Below are 26975 nucleotides of genomic sequence, written 5' to 3'. Positions count from 1 at the left end.
TACTTTGCCAACAAAGGTCCATCTAGCAAGGCTTTGGTTTTTCCAGTGGTCATGTATGAATGTGAGAGTTGGACTGTGAAGAAAGCTGTGTGCCAAAGAATTGATGCTTTTGAATTGTGGTGTTGGAGAAGACTCTTGACAGTCCTTTGGACTGAAAGGAGATCTAACCAGTCCATTCTAAAGGAGATCAGTCCTGGGTGTTCTTTGGAAGGAATGATGCTAAAGCTGAAACTCCAGTACTTTGGCCACCTCATGCGAAGAGTTGACTCACTGGAAAAGACTCTGATGCTGAAAGGGATTGGGGGCAGGAGGAGAAGGGGACGAGAGAGGATGAGATGGCTGGATGGCATCACTGACTCGATGGACATGAGTTTGGGTGAACTCTGGGAGTTGGTGATGGACAGGGAGGCCTGGAGTGCTGTATTCATGGGGTTGCAAAGAGTTGGATGTGACTGAGTGACTGAACTGAACTGAACTGAAAATAGATTTTAAAGAATATTTTATATATTTAAATGATGTCCATAAATATGGGAAAAAAACAATTTTAGAAATGACTCCAGCCAACTGTACTATTCCATCTAGGCAAAGAGAGTCATTTACCTTTGGAGAAAGGAGTTGAATCTTCATTTTTCTTTCAGTTAGAAGTTGGAATGAATAGATTTGAATTTCTTAGTTTGATTTTTCTTAGTTTCTTGATTTCTTGTTATAAAATAAATTTCTTCAAAGGAAAGACAATTATCTAAGACAACAGCAGACAAAAGTGTGTTGAGAATTGTTTTGTATTCTTTTTATTATCTTTGTCTGATATTAACATTTTAACTTATTATGATTTTAAGAGAAAGAGTATTAAGTAACATGGGTCCAAGTGTTCAGGAGATTATCACTAGTAGCAGGGGCTTCCCAGGTGGCAATACTGGTAAAGAATCTGCCTTCCAATGCAGGAGATATAAGGGACGCAGATTCCATCCCTGGGTCAAGAAGATCCCCTGGAGGAGGGCCTGGCAACTCACTCCAGTATTCTTGCCTGGTGAATCCTACGGACAGAGGAGCCTGGGGTCAGTGGACTCACAGAGTTGGACATGACTGAAGTGACTTAGCACGCACCCAGCTCACAAAAGTGGTCATTTCAAAACTCAACACATTTTAAATGTTTCAACCTAAAGGCTGTTCAGTTCAGTTCAGTTCGGTCACTCAGTCATGTCTGACTCTGCAACCTCATGGACTGAAGCATGCCAGGCCTCCCTCTCCATTACCAACTCCAAGAGTTTACTCAAACTCATGTCCATTGAGTCGGTGATGCCATCCAGCCATCTCATCCTCTGTCATCCCCTTTTCCTCCTGCCTTCAATCTTTCCCATCATGAAGGTGTTTTCAAATGAGTCAATTCTTTGCATCAGGTGGCCAAGTTATTGGAGTTTCAGCTTCAGCATCAGTCCTTTCAGTGAATATTCAGGACTGATTTCCTTTAGGATGGACTGGTTGGATCTCCTTGCAGTCCAAGGGACTCTCAAGAGTCTTCTCCAACACCACAGTTTAAAAGCATCAATTTTTCAGTGCTCAGCTTTCTTTATAGTCCAACTCTCACATCTATACATGACTACTGAAAAACCATAGCTTTGGCTAGATGGGCCTTTGTTGACAAAGTAACATCTCTGCTTTTGAATATGCTGTCTAGGTTGGTCATAACTTTTCTTCCAAGGAGCAAGCATCTTTTAATTTCATGGCTTCAGTGATTTTGGAGCCCCCCAAAATAAAGTCTGTCACCATTTTCATTGTTTCCCCATCTATTTGCCATGCAGTGATGGGACCAGATGCTGTGATCTTAGTTTTCTGAATGTTTAGTTTTAAGCCAACTTTTTCACTTTCTTCTTTCATTTTCATCAAGAGGCTTTTTAGTTCTTCTTCACTTTCTGCCATAAGTGTGGTATCATCTGCATCAGTTCAATTCAGTTGCTCAGTCATGTCTGACTCTTTGTGATCCCATGAATCGCAGCATGCCAGGCCTCCTTGTCCATCATCAACTCCCGGAGTTCACTCAGACTCACGTCCATTGAGTCAGTGATGCCATCTAGCCATCTCATCCTCTGCCGTCCCTTTCTCCTCCTGCCCTCAATCCCTCCCAGCATCAGAGTCTTTTCCAATGAGTCAACTCTTCACATGAGGTGGCCAAAATACTGGAGTTTCAGCTTTAGCATCATTCCTTCCAAAGAAATCCCAAGGCTGATCTCCTTCAGAATGGACTGGTTGGATCTCCTTGCAGTCCAAGGGACTCTCAAGAGTCTTCTCCAACACCACAATTCAAAAGCATCAATTCTTTGGCGCTCAGCCTTCTTCACAGTCCAACTCTCACATCCATACATGACCACAGGAAAAACCATAGCCTTGACTAGATGGACCTTTGTTGGCAAAGTAATGTCTCTGCTTTTGAATATGCTATCTAGGTTGGACATAACTTTCCTTCCAAGAAGTAAGCGTCTTTTAATTTCATGGCTGCAGTCACCATCTGCAGTAATTTTGGAGCCTCCAAAAATAAAGTCTGACACTGTTTCCACTGTTTCCCCATCTATTTCCCATGAAGTGATGGGACCAGATGCCATGATCTTCGTTTTCTGAATGTTGAGCTTTAAGCCAACTTTTTCAGTCTCGTCTTTCACTTTCATCAAGAGGCTTTTTAGTTCCTCTTCACTTTCTGCCCTAAGGGTGGTGTCATCTGCATATCTGAGGTTATTGATATTTCTCCTGGCAATCTTGATTCCAGCTTGTGCTTCTTCCAGTCCAGCATTTCTCATGATGTACTCTGCATATAAGTTAAATAAGCAGGGTGACAATATACAGCCTTGACATACTCCTTTTCCTATTTGGAACCAGTCTGTTGTTCCATGTCCAGTTCTAACTGTTGCTTCCTGACCTGCATATAGGTTTCTCAAGAGGCAGGTCTGGTGGTCTGGGATTCCCATCTCTTTCAGAATTTTCCACAGTTTATTGTGATTCACACAGTCAAAGGCTTTGGCATAGTCAATAAAGCAGAAATAGATGTTTTTCTGGAACTCTCTTGCTTTTTCCATGATCCAGTGGATGTTGGCAATTTGATCTCTGGTTCCTCTGCCTTTTCTAAAACCAGCTTGAACATCAGGAAGTTCACGGTTCACATATTGCTGAAGCCTGGCTTGGAGAATTTTGAGCATTATTTTACTAGTGTGTGAGATGAGTGCAATCGTGCAGTAGTTCGAGCATTCTTTGGCATTGCCTTTCTTTGGGATTGGAATGAAAACTGGCCTTTTCCAGTCCTGTGGCCACTGCTGAGTTTTCCAAATTTGCTGGCATATTGAGTGTAGCACTTTCACAGCATCATCTTTCAGGATTTGAAATAGCTCAACTGGAATTCCATCATCTCCACTAGCTTTGTTTGTAGTGATTCTTCCTAAGGCCCACTTGACTTCACATTCCAGGATGTCTGGCTCTAGGTCAGTGATCACACCATCGTGATTATCTGGTCATGGTGGAGAGATCTGACAGAATGTGGTCCACTGGAGAAGGGAATGGCAAACCACTTCAGTATTCTTGCCTTGATAACCACATGAACTGTATGAAAAGGCAAAATGATAGGATACTGAAAGAGGAACTCCCCAGGTCCGTAGGTGCCCAATATGCTACTGGAGATCAGTGGAGAAATAACTCCAGAAAGAATGAAGATATGGAGCCAAAGCAAAAACAATACCCAGCTGTGGATGTGACTGGTGATAGAAACAAGGTTCGATGCTGTAAAGAGCAATCATCTGCATATCTGAGGTTACTGATATTTCTCCTGGAAATCTTGACAATTTAAAGGCTTAGCACTGAAGAATTGATGCTTTTGAACTGTGGTGCTGGAGAAGACCCTTGAGAGTCCCTTGGACTGCAAGGAGATCCAACCAGTCCATTCTGAAGGAAATCAACCCTAAATATTCATTGAAAGGACTGATGCTGAAGCTCCAATACTTTGGCCACCTAATACGAAGGGCCGACTCACTGGAAAAGACCGTGATGCTGGGAAAGACTGAAGCCAAAAGGATAAGAGGGTGGCAGAGGATAAGATGCTTAGACAGCATCACCAACTCAATGGATATGAGTCTGAGCAAGTTCCGGGAGATGGTGAAGGACAGAGAAGCTGGAGTGCTGCTGCAGTCCATAGAGTTGCAAAGAGTTGGATATGACTTAGCAACGGAAAGAAAACAATAAAACCCAGTTACTTGTTAACTCTAGAATTGTGTAGAGGTGAATTCTAGAATTTTTGGTCCTTCAAAGGTGACATGAACACAGTAAGACCCTTATCCAGTCCTGTGTTTAAAGACACAGCATTTAAACCCAGATCAACTGTGTCTTGTCTCAGGCCATAGACATGTGGCCATGCCAGCTCTGAAACCTGGGGTTGTGATAAACAGCCAGGCCATAGCCCTTCCTTTCCTGATTCCTGGGATGAGGGATTAAGACCTTGACCAAAGGAAACAATTGTGCTGCTAATATGTGTTTCCTTAATGATGTCAATTGACTCTGTTATTGCGCATTCCTGTTTACAGCATCTCCAGTTTCTCCCCCAAAATAAAAAATCAGCCTGTTAAAAATCAAAACTGTTCAAAAATCAGCAGTGTTAACATAAGTCCTTTCCCTGTATTATGTTCGAGTATCTGAATGACCAACACATGCTCCATCTTTCTCTTTGGTAGGTGTCAAGAACAGTGTCTGTGAGGATTCATTACCTCTACTTAGCCACTGCTGCCTCTACTGAAGGCTCTACTTGTCCTTCAGATCAGACCAGCTCCTCTGCAGCAGAAAGCATGGTTCTATTGTTTGGCTCTGTGGCAACCCCATGGACTCCTGCAGAGGGGCTGCTACAAAGTGCATCAAAACAAAGTCTCTCATTTCCTCCTCCCTCCTTCCTTTTTTCTTTTTTTATAATTTAACCCAGTCCCAGGTATTAGAAACCTAGGGTGTGCTGAATGAGTCCCACGCCACATGTTAGCAGCTGAAGACTTCTCTCACATTCCCCCATATCGAGTACATTTGCAGTAGAGTCTACACAACCACCAAAAGCAGACTTTGCCATCTGAGTTTCTTTTCTGTTTTAGTAACTTTCAATGCTAATTTGATAAACATTCTACTAACAGTATATTTCCTATTTCTGCAGGATTTGAGATTGATAAGCATAATTTCCCCTCAAAGCTATTGGTACTACATCCTTTCTTTTCTTTCTTAGCCATCTATCTGTGAGGGCTCCTCTGATGGACATTATCTTGGTATTAGGATCACAGACTCGACAACAATGTGTGTGTAGGTTCTCTCTGCTCAGTGTTATCTGGCAGTCGGAGTGGAAGGGGAGTTTGGGAGAGAATGGATACATGTATATGTATGGCTGAATTGCTCTGCTGTCCACCTGCAGCTACAACGTTGTTAGCTGGCTATGATACAGTATTAAACAAAAGTTGAAAACAAAACAATGTGCAGGTTCTCCACCAACCCCAAAGAGAATTCATTTCATCAACAAGCTTTTAAAATATTAATTCTTGTTGGTGGCATTCACTGGTGACTATTACAAATTACAGTGGAAGTGAGAAATAGATTTAAGGGATTAGATGGAGGTTCATGACATTGTACAGGAGACAGGGATCAAGACCAACCCCAAGAAAAAAGAAATGCAAAAGCAAAATGGCTGTGTGAGGAGGCCATAAAAATAGCTGTTAAGAGAAGTGAAAAGCAAAGAAGAAAAGGAAAGATATAACCATTTTAATGCAGAGTTCCAAAGAATAGCAAGGAGAGATAAGAAAGCCTTCCTCAGTGATTAGTGCAAAGAAATAGAGGAAAACAATAGAATGGGCGTGACTAGAGATCTCTTCAAGAAAATTAGAGATACCAAGCAAATATTTCAGGTAAAGATGGGCACAATAAAGGACAGAAATGGTATGGGCTTAACACAAGCAGAAGACATTAAGAAGAACTGGCAAGAATACACAGAACCATACAAAAAAGATCTTCACGACCCAGATAATCATGATGATCACTCATCTAGAAACAGACATCCTGGAATGTGAAGTCAAGTGGGCCTTAGGAAGAATCACTACAAAGCTAGTGGAGGTGATGGAATTCCAGTTGAGCTATTTCAAATCCTGAATGATGATGCTGTGAAAGTGCTACACTCAATATGCCAGCAAATTTGGAAAACTCAGCAGTGGCCGCAGGACTGGAAAAGGTCAGTTTTCATTCCAATCCCAAAGAAAGGCAATGCCAAAGAATGCTCGAACTACTGCACGATTGCACTCATCTCACACACTAGTAAAATAATGCTCAAAGTTCTCCAAGCCAGGCTTCAGCAATATGTGAACCGTGAACTTCCTCATGTTCAAGCTGGTTTTAGAAAAGGCAGAGGAACCAGAGATCAAATTGCCAACATCCGCTGGATCATGGAAAAAGCAAGAGAGTTCCAGAAAAAACATCTATTTCTGCTTTATTGACTATGCCAAAGCCTTTGACTGTGTGAATCACAATAAACTGTGGAAAATTCTGAAAGAGATGGGAATCCCAGACCACCAGACCTGCCTCTTGAGAAACCTATATGCAGGTCAGGAAGCAACAGTTAGAACTGGACATGGAACAATAGACTGGTTCCAAATAGGAAAAGGAGTATGTCAAGGCTGTATATTGTCACCCTGCTTATTTAACTTATATGCAGAATACATCATGAGAAATACTGGACTGGAAGAAGCACAAGCTGGAATCAAGATTGCCGGGAAAAATATCAATAACCTCAGATATGCAGATGACACCACCCTTAGGGCAGAAAGTGAAGAGAAACTCAAAAGCCTCTTGATGAAAGTGAAAGAGGAGACTGAAAAAGTTGGCTTAAAGTTCAGCATTCAGAAAACGAAGATCATGGCATCTGGTCCCATCACTTCATGGGAAATAGATGGGGAAACAGTGGAAACAGTGTCAGACTTTATTTTTGGAGGCTCCAAAATTACTGCAGATGGTGACTGCAGACATGAAATTAAAAGACACTTACTGCTTGGAAGAAAAGTTATGACCACCTAGATAGCATATTAAAAAGCAGAGACATTACTTTGCCAACAAAGGTCTGTCTAGTCAAAGCTATGGTTTTTCCAGAGACGGCAGCCCACCAGGCTCCTCTGTCCCTGGGATTCTCCAGGCAAGAACACTGGAGTGGGTTGCCATTTCCTTCTCCAGTGCATGAAAATAAAAAGTGAAAGTGAAGTCGCTCAGTCGTGTCCGACCCTCAGCGACCCTATGGACTGTAGCCTACCAGGCTCTTCCATCCATGGGATTTTCCAGGCAAGAGTACTGGAGTGGGGTGCTATTGCCTTCTCCGGTAGTCATGTATAGATGTGAGAGTTCAACTATAAAGAAAGCTGAGAGCTGAAGAACTGATGCTTTTGAACTGTGGTGTTGGAGAAGACTCTTGAGAGTCCCTTGGACTGCAAGGAGATCCAACCAATCCATCTTAAAGGAAATCAGTCCTGAATATTCATTGGAAGGATTGATGCTGAATCTGAAACTCCAATAATTTGGCCATCTGATGTGAAGAACTGACTCATTTGAAAAGACCCCGATCCTGGGAAAGATTGAAGGCAGGAGGTGAAGGGGACAACAGAGGAAGAGATGGTTGGATGGCATCACCGACTCAGTGGACATGAGTTTGAGTATACTCTTGGAGTTGGTGATGGACAGGGAGGCCTGGTGTGCTGCAGACCATGGGGTCACAAAGAGTCAGACATGACTGAGTGACTGAACTGAACTGAGTTACAAATTTGTCTAAGTTATTCCTTAGGGTGAAGACCTTTTAAAAAATCTTTTGGCAAGCAGAGAGATATTCACTGACAACTCCTTGCGTAATCAACAAGCACTGAAAATTAAGACCCGACACATAGGAGAAACTTCTGCTGATCAGTAGGTGTATTTCCTACAGTGACAGTGAGAAGAGCAAGCCAGGAGCTGTGAGCCCCATGCCACATACTAGAAAGGACAACCTGGGGACAAAAGGGCTGGATGACCACAACAGGGACAGCAGCTCCTCCCAGGCTCCCAACGCTTAGGGGAGAGAAGCTGAAAGTAAACCCCATGTACTGAGGAGTGTGCTCAATTGCTACAGACATTGGAAAAGGAAGATGAGCCACTAACACCCTCCAGGCTGCATATAAAATATGGCAGGTCTGTATCATAAAAACAAAGATTCTCAGATGCTACTGTGAGAATCTCATCACCAGAGTGGTCCAGGGGACAGTTGGAGTCTGAAAGCTGGCTAGGCGGAGTACCCATGCTCCATCCATCACCTTCAAAGCAGCAGCCTACTAAGCACTTAGTAGGGTAGGCTCTGCTGAGCAAACAAGTGTCCCATTTGCATTTCTTTGTTGCACTGTTTGCATTTTGCACTTCACCACTTGTCAGTACCCAAAGGTAGAAGTTCATTAAAACACCCTCCAGACTGCACAATGCTTCTTCTCAAGAGATAGGGTTTCCCTTCCCCACAGGAAAAGGTCTTACTTCAGGGAAGTCCAAGGACACCCTTTTTCTTCAAGATAAAGGAACTTGATGCAAACCCCTTCCTCTTCTCATTTATATCTATAGGGCATGCCTCCATAGATACATCTCTCCCACTCTGATAAGCCTCTCTTGATTAAATTTGCAGGTTACAGAGAGTTAAGTGCTTGACTCTATTCACATAAAGTTTCAGATGGACAGTGGGTCTGACTGGATGGAATGGGATCAACCAATACATCTATGCAGACACATGCCCTGTGTTCAAGAACTGAGTATCTTTGTTCCCAAAAGCATCTTCTGGAAGTGATGAGCGCTGATTCCCACAGAGAGTATTTGTCTTTAATATTTCTATGTCATCTCCAGCTACTCTGGATCTGTTGAAAGTTGGCACCTCATGAAGAGGGGGGACCTCACATGATTCTTGGCATGTTTTGATGAGTTTTTGAAACTTTTCTTAAAAGGTTACTTGGCTCTACTCATGCTTATTTGCCACCCAAAACTAAAAGTGTAACATTAGAAAGTATGATCACTGTTTCATAATTATACTTTTGACCCTTAGTGAATCTTGAGTGAAAATATTGTTTCACTGGATTGGTAACTACTTTTTCTCAGATGGACATCAGTGTGCAAATTCTGTCAATATGGCAAGATATTTGAGTTCTGTTAGAGAATATCTATACAAATATATGTTCTCATGGACTGTGTTTTAACATGTTTATCCCAGCTCTGCAAAAATGACAAAAAAAACCCATATTCCAAAACTTTTTCATTGCTTAGATTAAAAAAAATCCAAAACTTTTTCATTGCTTAGATTAAAAAAAATTAATTTAAAACATGCCATTTAATTTAGTAGAAAGTTAAATCTTCTTTAAAACTCTTGAGCACACTACTTAAATGCTCTGCATCTTGATTTCCCCCTCTTTAATTGGTGAATAATAACAATACCTGCCTCACTGACTCTTGGAGACCAAATGAGATAATACATGAATGTGCTTTGAAATTCAAAGACTAATTAGTGACTTATTTCCCTGGAGCATTGATTTGGAACAGGAGAGTCACCACAACCAGGATGTGTTTCACCTCTGCCCTCAAGCAAAATACTCAGGCCACGAGTTAGGCTTTTACTGGAGTTACATTTTTCCTAAGGAAGTCTGGTAAGATGTCTATAAAAGAAAAAGACATTAACATTTTACAGGCACAGAAATGAAGCTGAGTCCGGGTGTTTTTATGCCTTGGAGAATTTAATTTTGTATTATTAGAGCACTAAGACTTGGGAACCAGAATCTGAATCGGGAGTGTAAAGCTTACTGTATCACTTGGACAAGTCATTGAATCTCTCTGGTCTTAGTTCCCATGTCTATAGAAGGTCACTGGGCTAAATGTGGGCCTTCCTGTCTCCCATATGGGATGATTTTTGCTGCCCCATTATAGGAAGGAGAGCAATGATAGTAAAAACTATATTATTAAGCATTTCTACATGCCAGGCACTAAGTTGTTCACATGTATTGATTCATCTATCTGCATAACAACTGCCCTTGGCAAATTCTACTATTATGCTTACATCAGGAATGAGGAAACTCAGGCAGGAGAAGTTAGACGACTTGGCTAAGCTCAGAGTAAATGGTGGATCCAAGGTATGCATGGGACAGTCCAGGTTCTGAGCTGGAAATGTTAACCATACCTCATGCTGAGATAAATTCTTACATAGATCCTAAATTTTTACTCACTTAATGTACCTATTTAATGTATCCATTGTGAGATTTGTACTGTAAAGAAGGCTGAACACCGAAGAATTGATGTTTTTGAATTGTGTGCTACAGAAGACTCTTGAGAGTCCTTTGGACTGCAAGGAGATCAAACCAGTCAATTCTAAAGGAAATCAATCCTGAATATTCACTGGAAGGACAGATGCTGAAGCTGAAATTCCAATACTTTGGCAACTTGATGTGACCAGCTGACTCATTGAAAAGACCCTGAAGCTGGGAGGGCAGGAGGAGAAGAAGGTGACAGAGGATGAGATGGTTGGATGGCATCATTGACTCAATGGACATGACTTTGAGCAAATTCCAGGAGATAGTGGAAGACAGAGGAGCCTTGCATGCTGCAGCCCATGGGGTCACAAGAGTTAAACATGACTTAGTGACTTAACAACAACAAGGACTCATTTAAACTAATCTATGAACACATTCTTATAAGAAATTGAAACTTTCCTGATACAGCTAAAGCGCCCTTTGACAGTTCCCACTAACTAACCATGGCGGGCCCCTCCATTGAGGTAGCCACTGATAAACATTTGGTGGGAATGTTTTTCAGTCTTTTTCTAGACATTTACAAGAATACAAGTGCACTATGGACTTACAGAGTATGTTTGTGTATGTTTCAATCTGCCTTATATCATGCTTTATGCATTATTCTGCAATAAATTTTCTTCACTTAACATTATGCTTAAAAACACATTATTTTCCCTCTGCCCAGCAGTGGAAAGGAGTCAATAAGTGTAATATATTTTATGGGAAAGCTACACAAAAGTATATTTAACCAATATTAATGGCATCTCATCATTGGGAATCTGCACTGCTGAGATTTCTGCTAAAAATGAGGATATTTTCATATGCTAACTGAACTGGCCTTTATGTTTATTCTTCTATTGAAGAAAACATATTTTTTGGAAGGGGTGATATTGAGTTTATTGAATTAGATTTTTCTATTTACAACTGAGATCACATCTACTTACTATTTTGCAAGTCTACATTGTTTCTAACGTGTTCACACTTATGAATGGGCTCAATCATACAAAAACACACCCAAGTGCTCACATTGTTTTAAAAGAGCAGTGCACACATTATACTCCTCATACAAAGCAACCTTTGATTAAAAACCACTAGTTTCAAAGATCAGTCTGATTTTGAACATGAACCAAGATATATACTGTATGATCCAAAAATCTATTTTAGCTGTTTTGGTATAGTTGCTGTCTTACTGCACTATATATATATATATATATATATATATTTTTTTTTTTTATAAGGGACACTGATGAGGAACACCATACGGTATTAACTTTAATTAGACAGCTGACTGTCGCCCCCTCCCCTAAAAAATCTTTGGCCAAGAGTACTCCATTGTGAAGACTGAAAGTATCTGGTGATACTTTAGCAGCAGTCTATTGGCCTTTTTCTTATTGATTTCCAGAAGCTATTTATATATTCTGAATACTGATAATTTGACTGTTACATATGTTGCAAATATTTTCTCCTAGTTTGTTGGGTGCATACTTTATAAATCCTCACAGCACTGCAAACTATTTATTATTCTCTCTCCTCAGTTTTATAGGAAAGGAACAGGAGATATAGAGGATATGCATCTTGCCTCAAGTCACAACAGACAGCAGAGCCAGAATTTGAAGGCTACCTGCTTCCACACTCAGTCTTACTATTACTTTTGACTTTGTCTATTCTAACAATCCCACTTGCCTAAGTGCAAGGATTCTTGTAATAGACAATGAATATAAACTCTTTAATTCAAATAGTAAGTTCTCATCCATTTGCATTAATGTCATTTGGTGTGACAATGTGCAAGCAGATCCAAAAAGCATAAATCAAACCAAAGCTCTGGAAGGCGGGAGCCAAGTCTGGCTGGTGGTGCTACAGCAGAGCCCACTGCAGTGCCTGGCAGGTGGAAGCGCTGGGCACCCATGAGGTGAAAGGTCCTGTCTCTAGCAGGTAGGGTTCTACTTGCCTGGTGTTGCTGCCCATGGGAGGATTTGTGTTCTTCAGAATACCCTTGGGGTTGATTACATGTTCTTTGGGTTTTCTTTTGTTTGCTTTTATCTGTACTCTTTCTCCCCTAGAAGTCAATGTCCCAGAGTCAGTAAGAAGTTAAGTAAGATTCTGAGCTTTGGATATGCCTCTGAAACTCCTTGCGATGTGCTACTGGGCAAGTAAGAAGTGCCTGATATGTAGTAGGCTATATGATAATTCATCATGTTCTCATTTCCTGATCTCTACCCAGTATTCATCCTTCTAAAATACTTTTGGTAGTAGGGAGGTATTTTAAAAAACTCAAATGTCACCTTCTCTATAAAATATTCCCCCAAAACTCACCCTAGTTCCTGCTCAAATAAAAATGTATCCCTTTCTTCCTCTGCCTTCCCATTGCAACTTTTCTTCTTCCTAGAACAGTATTTATGATATTATGGTGATTTATTTACTTCTCTGTCTCTCACATTAGACTGTGAGCTCCAGATAACCAACACATCTCATTGGCTAGGTATTCCCAGTACCTAGTATACACCTGACATGGAGCACAAGGCAGTCATTCTGCTGAAATGTGTAAGTAAATGACAGAAAGAGAGAGGAAGTCAAGGGATGTGGGGTCGAGTTCTGGGTGGGCGGGGAGTGATCGTCAGTGAGCAGAGTGGGAACAATAACCAAAGGGTGAGCTGGGGTTGGAGGAGGAGAGGAAGGGGAGGATGTGGTGATGGAGACGTGTGGCTGGGCAGAGGCTGGGGGTTAGGGTCCCATCACTTCTCCTGATGCATGGAACAATGCCTGGAACACTAGTCCATACACTGATGCTCACAAGTTCCTCTCAAATCTCATTGCCATCAATCAAACAGAACTCATGTGCCCTCTTCTCAGGGCAGTGATGAGACTAAAGTGGAACGATGAAACATGCAGAAACTGCATGGACGAGAGGCGCTAAGCATGTGCAGAGCAGGAAGCTGGCCCCAAGGGTGTGGAGTCAGCACACAGCTGGGACCAGAACCCAGGTGCCTGGACAGCTAGTCAGGGCCCCTCCCACTGCATAGGGCCGCCCCCCGGGAGCTCTAGAGAGGGGAACGTTGGATTTTAAGTAATGCAAAGGAATTCTTCGTATGCTTGCACACAAAGCCTATACTCACAGCCAGCTCCAAGGCGAGCCAATTGGATGCTGAGAAACAGGAAACAACCAAGCTATGAAGTAAACTGATCCAAGTGTTGAAAAGATAATTTGTCCAAAACCAGACCCCTGGTGAAGCTTCACTGTGTTATTTATTAGCTAAGGGCAGGAGTATGTGGAAACGAAGGGTTGCTGGGACCATTGCTGGAAGATCCTTAAGGCCATTACTAAGTTAAATATCAGGAGTGAAGGCTCTTTACTCTCTAGAATTTCCAGCTCCTTTTCTGGGAAGATTTTCCAGTTATGAAATCAGTCAATCTGGAGAAACATTTCCTGCATTTAACTTTTTGATGCCACCAAAGACAGAGAGAGGAGGGAAAGAGGTGGTGCCTGTAGTGGAGTGCTCATCTTCCCAGGGGCGTGGGAAGGAGATGCATTTTTTCACCTTGCCAGGCTTCCTTCTGAGGCAGCTCCTGGGGGGTCCCATAGTCGTTCATACAGCAATTCTGAAGCCCAGCCTGGTGTTTGGCTCTAAGTGTGGGAGACCTATCCTGGCAAGGTTCCATGCTCGGAGGCAGACACCATAGCCCTTCAGCCCCACACAGCAGTGGCCCTCAGCAAGATAATGACAATAGCAAGCAGAGGCCTTAAGACATGCCAAGCACAGATTCAAGACCACCAGACCTCAGCAGTGCTGTCAGTTCCCAAACACTCCACGAGGAGTGATATTTTAATGTCTCCAAGCTTTATTTCCTTCATCTGCAGTAGGGAAACTCTAGAGCAGACATCCCAAATGCCTGTCTTCAAACCAGCTGCACCATAATCACCTGGGTTACATGTTAAAACCATCAATGACATCTTTGGAAAGATACCAAGAAACTGATATCAAGTCTATTTCAAGAGGGATGGTATATGAGGGCAGAGCATTGGAAAGGAACTTTCCAGTATAGAAATACTTTGGTTTTTTTTTTTAACTTTTGAATCCACTGCATGTAATAATTCAAAAACAACAAAATAACTCACTTTTAAAATAAGATGAACCACAAATATAGATTTCCAGGTCCTACCTGAGTCCAGAAAAAATGGGGCAGTGCTTTTAACCCAGTCTCCAAAATGAGTGTGAAACCAGATTCAAGGACTCCTATCCTCCAGGATGACTCCTCCCTCCTGATGGAAGACCCTGTTTTACAGATAAAACTGAGTTCTGAGAATGGTGGGAATGGGGCCAAGTCACACCGTTACTTACCAAACAGTAAGTAAAATTGGGTTTTTCAGTGCCAAGTCTTCAACCTGCTGTTTTTTATGCTCACCCCGCCGTGGCCCCAGCATCTTCTCCTCTCAATTTTACTTCTCTGCACAAGAAAGACTTTTCTTGTCTCAGATCCCTTTCCCTTCAAACCCTGCTTTCTTCAAGCTAATCTGGTAAACGGAGTGATGATGTGTTTAGTGGGTACTAATGGGCCAATGCCCTCTATTAAAAGACACTCATGAACCCTTCTGGAAACATTTGCAATCAATGACTGCATTTCACTTCTGTAAAGTAATATGGGGGATTCAGTATAATGATTTTTCTAAAATTCTATCCCAGGAGGCAGGGGAGAAAAAGCAGCAGACTCAAGTCCTAAGACCTGGGTTGAAAGGTTTACCATGTGGAAGTCATCTCTCTTTTTGGCTCATTTTCTACATGTGTAAAATGAGGGCATTAGATTGAATAATCTCAAAGGTCCTCTTTAATGCTTAACATTCTATTATATAATCCCTGGCTAAATCTGTCCTTTCTGTTTAAATCTGCATGTTCAACCATAGGCTCTAGAAGATATAATTGTGCTTTTGGAAAATGAGTTCTCAGTAACTGAGTATTTTGTAACTGAGCTTGATTAGCATGGTTTTAGCCATTTCAGGATTAAGTGGGTGGCAAGGGGGACCTTGGGGCTTCCCAGGTGGCACAGTGGTGAAGAATCTGTCTGCCAATGCAGGAGACACAGTAAATGCATGTTGGATCCCTTGGTCGAGAAGATCCCCTGGAGGAGCAAACGGCAACCCACTTCAGTGTTCTTGCCTGGGAAATCTCGTGGACAGAGGAGCCTGGCAGGCTACAGTCTATGAGGTTGCAAGGAGTCAGACGTGACTGAGCAACTGAGCATTCACACATGCAAAAGGGACCTTTCAGTGCAAATTCAGTCTTAATCACAAAAAAGAGGAATAGCTTGGGATTCATTAAAAAGAAACTGAAACCAAATAAAAGTTAAAGATGGAAAATAGCCTATTAGAATTGGAGAAGACCCAACACGGGAAGTTGCATGTCAGCACAGATACGCTTGACCTCTAGCGATTTCTGCTTCTGCTGAGGGAAGAAAGCCAGGTATGTGTCTGAGAAAGAATGTTCAAGAAGAGATGCTGTCGTTGGCAATGCCTTAAGCTCCCCCTGTACCAGCTGGGATAAAGAGCCTTGATCTAAGGTTTCTTTCCTGCTAAAATGCAAGTGTATTGAGACAATACTACCCACCCCAAGTATATATGAATTTTTTATTAGGCTGCATTGGGTCTTAGTTGCAGCATGTGGGATCTTTCTTTGTGGCACATGGGCTCCAGAGTGTACAGGCTCAGTAGCTGCAACACACGGGCTTAGTTGCTCTGCGGCCACAGGGATCTTAGCTCCCTGTGCGTGCATGCGTGCTCACTGAGCTGTGTCCTACTCTGTGATCTCATGGACTGTAGCCCACTAGGCTCTTTCTGTCCATGGAATTTCCCAGGCAATTCCATGGGTTGCCATTTCCTCCTCCAGGGGATCTTCCCTGACCCAGGGATCAAACCCTCATCTCCTGTGTCTCCTGCTCTAGCAGACAGATTCTTTACCACTGAGTCACTTGCTGCTGCTGCTGCTAAGTCGCTTCAGTTGTATCCGACCTTATGCGACCCCATGGACGGCAGGCCACCAGGTTCCCCCGTCCCTGGGATTCTCCAGGCAAGAACACTGGAGTGGGTTGCCATTTCCTTCTCCAATGCATGAAAGTGAAAAGTGAAAGTGAAGTTGCTCAGTCGTGTCCGACTCTCAGCGACCCCGTGGACTGCAGCCTACCAGGCTCCTCCGCCCATGGGATTTTCCAAGCAAGAGTACTGGAGTGGGGTGCCATTGCTTCTCTGCTGAGCCACTGGGGGGCCTTTAGTTCCCTGACCAGAAATCAAACCCTGTGCCCTACATTGCCAGGCAGATTCTTAACCACCAGACCACCAGGGAAGTCTCACATATAGGAAGTTATCAAATCTTTTTATAAATAGGGTCTTTTAAATTGTGATAAAATATACATAAAATGTACCATTTTAACCATTTTAAAGTGTATAGTTTTGTGGCAATACATTCATCATTGTGCAACCAACACCATCATCCATCTCCAGAACGTTTTCATCCTTTTCAGCTGAAACTCCACACCGATTAAATAGTAACTCCCCACTTCCTCCTCCCCCATTGCCAGGAACCACTCTTCTACTTTCCATCTCTGTGGATTTGACAATTCTGGTACCTCTTATAAGTGGAATCATGCAATATTTTTCTTTTGTGACTGGCTGATTCACTTAATAAAATGTCTTTAAGTGTCACCTGTGTTGTAGTCAGAGCATCCTTCCTTCAGGCCTGGGTAAAACTGCATCGTATGTATTGCTGTTGTTCAGTCACTAAGTCCTATCCAACTCTTTGCGACCCTATGGACTGCAGCATGCCAGGCTTGCCTGTCCTTCATTATCTCCCAGTTTACTCAAACTCACGTCCATTGAGTTTGTGATGCTATCCAACCATCTCATGTTCTGTCCCCCCCCCTTCTCCTCCTGCCTTCAATCTTTTCCAGCCTCAAGTCCCTTTCCAGTGAGTTGCCTCTTAGTATCAGGTGGCCAAAGTATTGGAGCCTCAGCATCAGTCCTTCCAATGAATATTTAGGGTTTTATAGCACATTTTGTTTATCCATTCAAGGTCACTTGGATTGCTTCTGTTTCTACTGTAAATAACACTACTGTGAACGTAGGTGTACAAATACCTGAGTCCCTGTTACAACCAGGTTTCCGTGGAGTGGGAGGATCAAGCCCCTCCCCTTCAGAGTTTCTCATAACCTTCCCATGGAGTGGGTCCCCCACCCTCATTACTTTAGGTCTGGTCACACCCTGGCATCGACCACAGCAGATGAAGCCCCCCCTCATCAGTGAGCCCTTGCTAGTAGGCAGCTGTGTCCAACACCCCCAGGCTCCCCTTCCTGACCAGCGAGGCCCTGGAACAGCACAGTTTGGTGGAACGTTTCCTCACAAGCGTGGACCTTCCTGCCTCTTCAGCTGAGGACACGGACTCATGACTCAAAGTCACGTATAAGAATATCTTCCAAAGTCTTAATGACCTTCAAAATAGGAAAAAACTTAATTGAAGGGTATGGGAAACTCTCTCCTAGAGTAGGACTTTAAAGGTTAACAAAACATTTCTGAACAATGTGTTGAATAGACAAGACTAAAATTGTGGTTGAGTTTCCTGAAAAGAACTCCTGACAAACTTATTTATCACAAAGCCCTCGATATCGCTGAGGGTATGTGGAAAAAGAGACAAGCCTTTCCAATATGGATGTGGCTTTCCGCATTAATTTATTTGTTATCTTTGAGAAGGAAAAGGAAAAAAAAAAAAGCCAAATCAGAATCCTGGGTCATGATGCCCCAAGCCAGGGTGGTTTTATTTTCCCCAGGTTTTTTAAGGTTATCGATTCTTCTTGTGGGTGAGACTTGTATCCAGTTCATAAGAACAACCGTTTCTTGTGGGAAAGAAACAGAACAAACAGGCAGCAGAAGAATGTGTTCTGGGCGTTTTTCAGGTTTGCCCTCTGCAGTCCTTCGGGTTGAGCTGATTTGATGTAGCTAAACCCTTGGCAGAGGGCTCCTGTTTTCCAGCATCTGGGCCTGAGCTCCGTGGAAAGGGCCAAGAGCTGGTGGAGAGTTCATACTCTGTAACTTTGCGAGAGATCTTTGAGAATGCTATTCCTCCACAGATGACACCGTCCCCTTCCTGAGAATCTCTGCTGGGCTCCCATTTAAATATTCAAACTAGACCAGTGATTCCCCTTCCAGGCAAAAAAAGAAAAAAAAAAAAAAGCCGCCAAATTCCTTGAATTAGAGAACAATGATAACAACAATAATAACAATAATATTCTATTATCTTCTTATACATAAAATAGAAAAATAACATCAACACAACTCACATTTATTCAGTACAAGGTGGCAAAACTCTCTTCTACTGACTTCTCTGGTGATTCAGGGGCTTCGACCCCACATTCCCAATGCAGGGGGCCGGGGTTCAATCCGCGGTCAGGAAACTAGCTCCCACATGCTGCTCCCGTATGCTGCAATGAAGGCTGAAGATCCCATGTGCAGCAACTAAGACCCGGTGTAGCCAATTATTAAAAACAAAGAAACAAAAAACCCTTCTTCTAAATTAACATTGGCTTCCCTAACCCATGTGCCCCTTCTTGCTACCTGTGCTTTTAAACAAATGGGCACCAGGGCATCTTCTGGGTAAGAAATTCCTGGATCTTGGTGATTCAGCAAAACTGACTGGGCACAGGTATGGTTTTACATGAGTTATCCTCTGACCGCCTCGCATGCACCAAGATTCCTGGTGCCCACACCACCCTTGAAGGCCTCCCTCACACAGGTGTCCTCCGCCTGTCCTCTGCATCCGAGACCAGGGCCTCGATGTGCTAGACCAAGGAAGGTAATGTGAGATCAACAGCTCCTCTGGGACTGTGGCTTGCGTGAATACTTACATATTTGTTCATTTCCATCAGTTGCTACCTTTTTTCCAAGCTCTTACAATGCAAATGATTATGTACATGCACTTTCTGGTTCCACACTTCTGACAACGATGAGAGAGGTAGATGATTATATCACCCTTTTTTCCACCTGAGGAAACTTAAGGGTTAGGATGGCAAACTGATTTTCCAAGGGCTCATAGCTGGTGATACATGAAACACTTGAGGATTCTCTGCCTTTGCCCAGTAGAGAAGTTCTTTATATTACTAACAGGCTTCCCTTTCCAAAATTAGCATGTCAGATCTGAATTTAAAAGACGGAACACATGGTGGATGGGCAATTTTCTATACACACACACACACACACACAAACACACCCCTGGTCCCCAGTCTTTGCCTGACAAGCTCCTGTCCCCCCCTCCACCCCCTGCCCTTGGCATTTCATTTAGCACACACAATTACGAGATGGAAGAGGACATGACTGCAGGCTCTGAGAGTGGTTTGGGCATTACACCTCCTTCAGGGCCACTAGGGAACATGAGCTAATTGTATTAACAAGTGGCATCTGGAATTTATTCAATTTTACACGAACACTGTGTTGTTTATGAATGAACCTCACTTGGGAAATGGAGACTAGGATCCCAGCTGTTTAACAAACAGACTCTTCCCTTGGGTTTGCCAAACTCTGGCAAACTAACCAACCGCTTGGGTTCACGTTTACTGCTATCCATTGGGTACCCCATGGGAGTCCTGAGAGTTTTTACTCCAGGTTATCAACCAAAAGGACTTGGGCAAAGCTCCTACATTATCCTTCCATAAACTGGATGCATCTGCCTGGAGTCAGAAAGAGAGCAGTCTTCCCAGGGTCCTAGAATCAACATGTTTGGCTCCAGAAGGGGTAGGGATAGGAGGCGTCCCTATTCTTTGCCACTCAGGGGCACCTGGGTTGGTGTGCTTTTTATCCTACTCAGAATATAAAATATGAAACCAGGTGTGCATTTCTGAAAAACAGGCTGGGGAAATGGCCACCATCGAAGCTCACTGGGGTCCCTGGGATAAATAAGATGGAGTCTGGGTGATAAGATAAAGGCTACAATGATCTCCTGCTGCCTTAAATTGTCTGGTATCCTCACTCTCCAAGAGGTTAGAAACTTGGTGGTTGCTCAGGGATGCGAATGGTCAGGGCCAAGGCCTGGGACAGTCAAGCGTACCTGAAGGGGATGGGGAGAAGTCTTGCTCCTCCCCCCGGGGTTCTGATGATGCCCCCAAATCAGCAGGAAATGTTTAGACTAGGACCTGCGCCCTTGAAAATGAGGATCAGGATAAAAGAAGAGGGAGTTGTCACCAGCAAAGCCCATTAACCATCGCAGGAAAGAAAAACAGAGTGTGGTTAATAAAACAAAGTCTAACTGTTCTTCTCTTCCTTGGTGCTTAGTCTGGTTTCACTTGCTCACAGGCCCCAAGGACAGAGGCCTTGCACCCAGACTTTCAGACCAGAGTTCTGAGTTGAAAGGGCTGCCCAGTATCTCAGCACCAAGCACAGCACTGCTATTCAAGATGGCAGCAGCTAATGCAGAGACGCTGCCCGAGGCATTGTGGTCCAGAGCCGGGAACTGGGCCCCAACCCCGCCCGCTCCCAGCTGGCAGGATCTATAAAGCAGCCCCACCTGTCTGAGAGACCGTGGACTCTAGATCCAGAGCTCACATCTTTTGGTTTTTTGATCAAAGAATAGTTTTTTCTTTGCTTCTAAACCAAACTCAGTCTCATTCTGTTGGCTCTAATGACACCAGTCAGGAGGATCCTTATTGGGGACTGACTTGGGAGGGCTGGCAACAAAACTGTGTTATAAAAGAAATTAGTCAGCGCAAGCAGACTTGGTCAGTAACATTTTATTTCCTGATAAGGAGGACGGGGACCTGCTCTTGAGAAACACACTAAAAAAGCTGGGCCAAAAGACCCTGAAGCCATTCAGAGGCGTTCACGCTCCAGCAGGAGTGGGGCCCGGGCCATGCTGGTTTCAAGTTCCTCATTGCTACATAAATGGCCAAAGGAAACATTATCCAAGTTTCACATCAAAGGCTAATGGCAGGCTAATTTTCCTTTTAATCTGTCCAATAAGCAAGTGGGGATTAGACAATGTACATGCTTAGGAAGACGACTTCATGCTGCTCCAGAGTGGACTTGCCCATGCTCTCGTCTCCAGCCTGTCCGCACTAAGGAGCAGGTGTGTGTGAACAGGGTGGCACAGAAAATCTCTATAGAATGTCTGAACAACATACTAAATAAATGGAGCTGAAACCTGGGGAACAGTTGGAGCTGCAATCATCCCCTTTACTCCCAGCTGGCTTTAGGAATTCAGATGAGGTCCACCTCTGGGAAAGGAGGCCTCCCAGAAACCACAGGAAACCTGTCCTAAATACCCAGGGTCTACATGATGGCTCAATACTGCATGAGAAATGATGGCTTCTGACGTCCTGGATTGATCTGCAAAGCAGTGAAGTCTTTTTTTTTTTTTTTTTTTTTTGAGTTTTAGAGTTGTGTGTGTGCAGCCTAGTGTCTCAGACCAATGGAAGAGATCCATCATCCGTGATGTTTAATTCTCACACAGTATCGTGTGGTGTGCAGGGCAGGATTGATCATTTGGATCCTACACAGGAGGAAGTGGAGGCCCGCAGAAGTTATATGACTTACCCCAAGACACACGAATGCAGACTGGCCAGGCTGGGACCCCAGCTGAGGACTTTTGGTCACTTCTCTGACCCTCTGATGCCATGTGCTTTTCACTCTGCCGTGTTGCTAATGGGCTATTTCTCTGTGCAAAGTTGTCACTCTGGGTTACCTAAAGGACCTGGAAAAGGTCTGTTATCCTTCCATAAATTGAAGGTACATGCCTGGCAAGGAGTTACAGTGAGACAGCAGAGAAAACTATCAGCTCTTGGCTGAGTTGCCATATTAGACCGTGAGCTTCACGACGGCAGTTACCAGGCCTGGCTCGCTCTGTATCCCAGGACCTGGCATAGTAAACACCTGCAGAGGGAGGGAAGGGGAGAGAATGGGAGGGACGAAGGGAGGTTAATTTCTTAGGATCACTGGCCTGCTGTGTTGGCTCCTCTCATTAGATTATCACAGGTGCTCGAGATGAGTCCTAGGATAGGACTTTGCATAATATGATTTTTCTGGTCTCATTCTGGCTGCATTAGTTTCTCACCTTTTTCTTTACTTCTGCTTTTAACTCATGTGATTTTGTTGTTTTCATTTTTCCTGCTATACTTTAAGCATTCTTGTGGCTGATTAAATATTTCTGGGACATTAGTCCACCAAAAAATTAAAAAAAAAACCTAGAAAAGCAAATGAATAGCTATACACACACATAAATGGCAGTGAACATTTCTATTTGTGCCCCCCCAACCAAGAATGCAACCCATTCAATATTAACAAATTCCGGATTTTTTTCCCCAGCAGTGTTGCTATCCTTCCTTTTCATCTTTCCAAATTCTACTCACTCTTTAATACCTATTCCACCAACAGTTTCCTCCCTGACCTCTGCCAGCTAGTCCAGCTCTAGAATCTTCTAACAGAAAGTGGCATGTGCTACTTGTGAGCTCTGAGGTTGGCGGGAGTCTGGGGCAGTGGCAGTGCCATGAAACTCACTGGCCAACCCCCCAACCCCTCGCAATCTGACCGAGTTCCAGCATGTGGTAACTGCTCTTGCCAGTCCATCCCCTACCACAAGAGCATGCCTTGGCCTCCCTCACCTCTGCTGACTCTGAAGGTTTACTGAAATTACTTTCCTACCTCAAGCCTTGTTTAAAATCCATCTCTTCCAACAACTTGTCTCTGTCCTCTTGAATGCCTTCCTATATTAACATTCCAGTAGATCCACTGTTTCTGTTTTTTACTTCCTACATTATATTTTGTCCTTTATTATCTAAAATGTCATGAAAAAGAATATTATCCCTACAAATGCACTGAGGATGATTTGGAGGAAAAGGTACAATGGAAATCTCTGGGGTGAACAAGAAGACTGTAATTATGTAGTGCTGATGACAAAGGACCAATGGGTGTCTCTGTGTTGGTTTCATTAATGACCCCGGTAATGCCATCTGTCTTTGTTTCCTTTATGTCAGGATCATAAACAGATGAGGTTTGAAGGGCTTTATGCTTTGAAGAACTATCAAATTATGTCTTACCTTATTCTGGATTCCTCTTATCTGTAACCTCTACTTGGCATTTAACAAAGCACTTTTACACGACTATTCTGTGTCCATCTTGTTCTCATTTTCTTCTCGACATCTCTAAGTATTGAACACGAGGTAGACTCACAGAGAGCCTACAGCCTACATTTGAGAGTTCACCCCACGCCCGGGGATGGCATTCTCCCATGCTCAATTTGTTCCTCTGAGGAACAAGACGCCAGCAGTCCGAGCAAGCAATCCCAGTCCAAGCAACATGTCTCTCCCCGGGACCCACTTCCTTTGTGTCCACGTCATCGGTTTTGGTTTTTGTTGCACTTGTCCAGGACTTGGGTTGGGGAAGTGGGGCTGGAGGAGGGGATGTGCTGGTCTGAAGGGTGGAAACCACTCTCCTAAAGCACCACCCTGAGAACACATGGAAAGCAAACAAGCTCTGGCTGGTCCTACAGTCACCATTTACAGCTTCCTTTCTACAGCTGCAAAAATATTGCATCAGGCTGTCAGTTTCTGACTTTTAGTTCAGTAAATAAAAATAAAGCTACTGATAAATGCCATTAGGAAATGTGAGCTCTCGTCTCATAGTCCACGTTTGTGAGAACAAGGCCTGAAGATTCCTCTACACGTTAACTCTCCCGGAGGCTACTCTGAATGAAAACTGTCATTTCCTATGTTTCATGCAGGGTTGGACTGGTTTGCCACACAGAACCGTACGTATACCTGGCTTTATTTATATAGAGTCGGAAATAAGGGCTTCATTTACCTTATGGAAAGAATACCCTCCCAGACTGCTCAGTAACCAGAGCAGGCAACATGCCTGAAAAGTCCAGCTGCTGAGCCAAAGGCCTAGATGGACTCAGTAAGACAGGAAGACACTGATAAACATAGCCAGAAGATCCCAAGAAGTACACAATATAAATGCTTTATTGCTAGCACAGAGGTTTCTTTTTAAGTAAATTAAAAGAAATAAATCTTCATTTTCACATTCTATATTGCAGTTCAAGGTAACTAGCTGGTTAGTGGATATGTTCATGGGGGACACAGGCTATAGGAGGAGAGCATGACATTCATACGCAAGAACTCAGAAATGTGGCTCTCTCAAGGCATCCAGCCACTGTCCTTTGTCAATAACAGCAAGTAGAGATTTCTTTAAAATATCATGAGTAGACACAAGGGTTATAAATAGACAACCGGCAACGTTAGAAAGCAGAAAACCCTTAAATACAGAAGGCTATATATGTGTCGCCCATCTTTCATACACTCTAGGTTAGGTTTGGTACTTTTAAATACGTGATCTTCATCTAGGTTAGAGATGAATTGGATTCGGCAGCTGGAAGGGAAGCTGACACTGCCCACGTCATGGAGCCTTCACTGGGAAGCAGCAGTGTGGTGCTCAGCTGGGAGGAGAGGGGGAGAGGGGCCGGCCTGTTTCACGCCATGCCCCCCACCCTGCCAGGAGGCCAAGAGGCAAGAAAGGTGTGTGGATGGGCCACGAGCATGACAAGTGGAGCTCTGGTGGGGCGTGGCAATCATGGCACACTGCAACACTACAAATGGAGAAGGAAACCTCCAGGCCTGGCCAGCTCTTCCAAGGTTACCGCCAGCAGATCTAGGGCATGGGAGCCAGAAGTAACACTTGCTGCACCAGGACTAGCAGGTGGTGGGCACAGGGGACTGGGGGGCAGAAGAGGTTGTGGATTCCAACTGCAGGGAGAATTCACTTCATATGAATTGTCTGCAGAACAAGGCACCCAGCACTACCTTCTTTCCAAATTCTCAAGTCCACTCAGATCACTTTTTGGTTGATTTGAAACATAAACTTTGGAAAAGATCTTACCAATCTATGAAAAACAACCCAGCCCCTGACTTATTCCAGAATAATCAAGAAGGAATTAAATGCATACATGCACGTGTATGCACAAACACACACACACACACACACACACACACACACACACACACACACACCCAAACCATGCAGTGAGCTCCGAGGCTGTGAACTACACAGAATGGTCTCTGGAGCTCCATCTCCTGATCTTTCACTCAAGTTATTTATGGATGTAAGAAAACCAGACTGGGTCAGAAACTTCCTAAGTTCTTTCTCCTTAGTACATCTGCAGTGTACCAGCTCCTGGCATTTTCAATCTGGTCTGGCTCTAACTAAAACCATTTCATGTTTTGCTTTGAAGAATGGATAACATGAAACGGTAATTTGGCTGCAAAACCTTGGAAAATTGTTCCCGGCCCAAACATCTGCCCCAAATGAGCTCAGCTGAGATCTCCTTGGAGGAGCAGGAGGGGAGCGTGAAGAGAGAGAGCCTGGAAGAGGGAAAAGAAGACAATGGAAAGGCTATCTTTGCTCATGAGTGAGGTCCTCTGTGACAGGCATCACACAAGTACAGCTCCCTTACTCAGCCCCTCACCCCAGAAAGACACACTGGATGTGCCCACAGCTGCTCCCCAGGCCTTTATCCCATTTCCAATATTTGGTATTATTAAGGTGATCCCTCACAGAGTGCCAAGAAACCACGCCCACTGGCTTGCATTCATTACACCCAGCGAATGGTCTACATGCTGTCATTTGAATTGTTAAATAAGGACTGAGTATTGGGGATTCCTGAGAGCTGGGCCCCACAGGGAAAGCAGAGAGGGGAATCGTGCAGGCTGGTCTTCACCTTCCTTCTTGGCCATCTTAAGAGTTCTTCTGGGGGATTTTTACTGTCACAGTCTTAACTTCAGAGTACTCTCGCAAACCAAATTCTCCCCTGAAAAATAGAAAAGGGCAGAATCAGGCACCTGAGGCCAAAACATTCCAACGTGGGCTTTCCCCTTGAGGAAATGGGGTAGAAACCCCACTCCTACCACTGGACACCCGGGACGTGTCTGTGCTCTCTTGGGTCTCCTGGAGATCTACTCCACTTCAACTGAAAGAAAACCATGAGGTTTCCAGGTAACAGTCCTCTCGGCTCAGGATTCTACATTCCTTCTTGTTAGTCCTTGGGTTTAATGTGTGTGTTCAGTCGCTGAGTCCTGTCTCTTTGAGACTCCCTGGACTGCAGCCAGCCAGGATCCTCTGTCAGTGGGATTTCCCAGGCAAGAATACTGGAGTAGGTTGCCATTCCCTTCTCCAGAGGATCTACCTGACCCAGGGATCAAACCCAGGTCTCTTCCATCTCCTGCATTCTTTACCATTGAGCCACCTGGGAGAGTGGAAACAAATACCTAAAGGCCTCCCATGGAGGAGTACAAATCACCTATAATGTCTTAAAGACAGAATCCTAAATAAATACTGTCCACAGTTCTCCACAGAGTTGGGGGAAAGAGTCAAGAAATCAAAATAACTGACTGAAGAGGAACTGGGATGTGGTAGTAAGCTGTTCCCTAAGACCTGCCTTTGGTCACTTCCCCTCCTGGCTCATGGCACTCTCTGGGATCTTGGCCATGGACCAAGGAGTCTGTGTCATTTGGTAGACAAACACTGATGGCACTGCTACCACGGGCAGCACTGGGCTGGGTGCAAGAGAAACGACATAACTGGTCCCAGCCTCTGAGGAGCCCGCAGGTGGTCCGGCCTGAGAGGGAGGGTGGGTGCCAGGTCACCTG

The 26975-nt window shown here is 43.8% G+C and overlaps 1 protein-coding gene across 1 annotated transcript in view; it reads right to left on the bottom strand.

Moving 5' to 3' along the window:
* Positions 1–24278: 24278 nt before the first annotated feature.
* The window catches only part of ALDH1A2 (aldehyde dehydrogenase 1 family member A2), a 125829-nt gene continuing 123132 nt past the window's right edge, over positions 24279–26975 (bottom strand). Inside the window, exon 13 of the mRNA XM_070797496.1 lies at positions 24279–26137. Coding sequence (XP_070653597.1) covers positions 26065–26137 — 73 coding nt within the window. The 3' untranslated portion in view covers positions 24279–26064. The remainder of the gene's footprint in view (positions 26138–26975) is intronic.

Source organism: Bos indicus, chromosome 10 (genome assembly GCF_029378745.1).
Source record: "Bos indicus isolate NIAB-ARS_2022 breed Sahiwal x Tharparkar chromosome 10, NIAB-ARS_B.indTharparkar_mat_pri_1.0, whole genome shotgun sequence".
In the NCBI taxonomy this organism is placed as follows: Eukaryota; Metazoa; Chordata; class Mammalia; order Artiodactyla; family Bovidae; genus Bos; species Bos indicus.
This window is presented reverse-complemented; position numbering and strand designations above follow the sequence as displayed.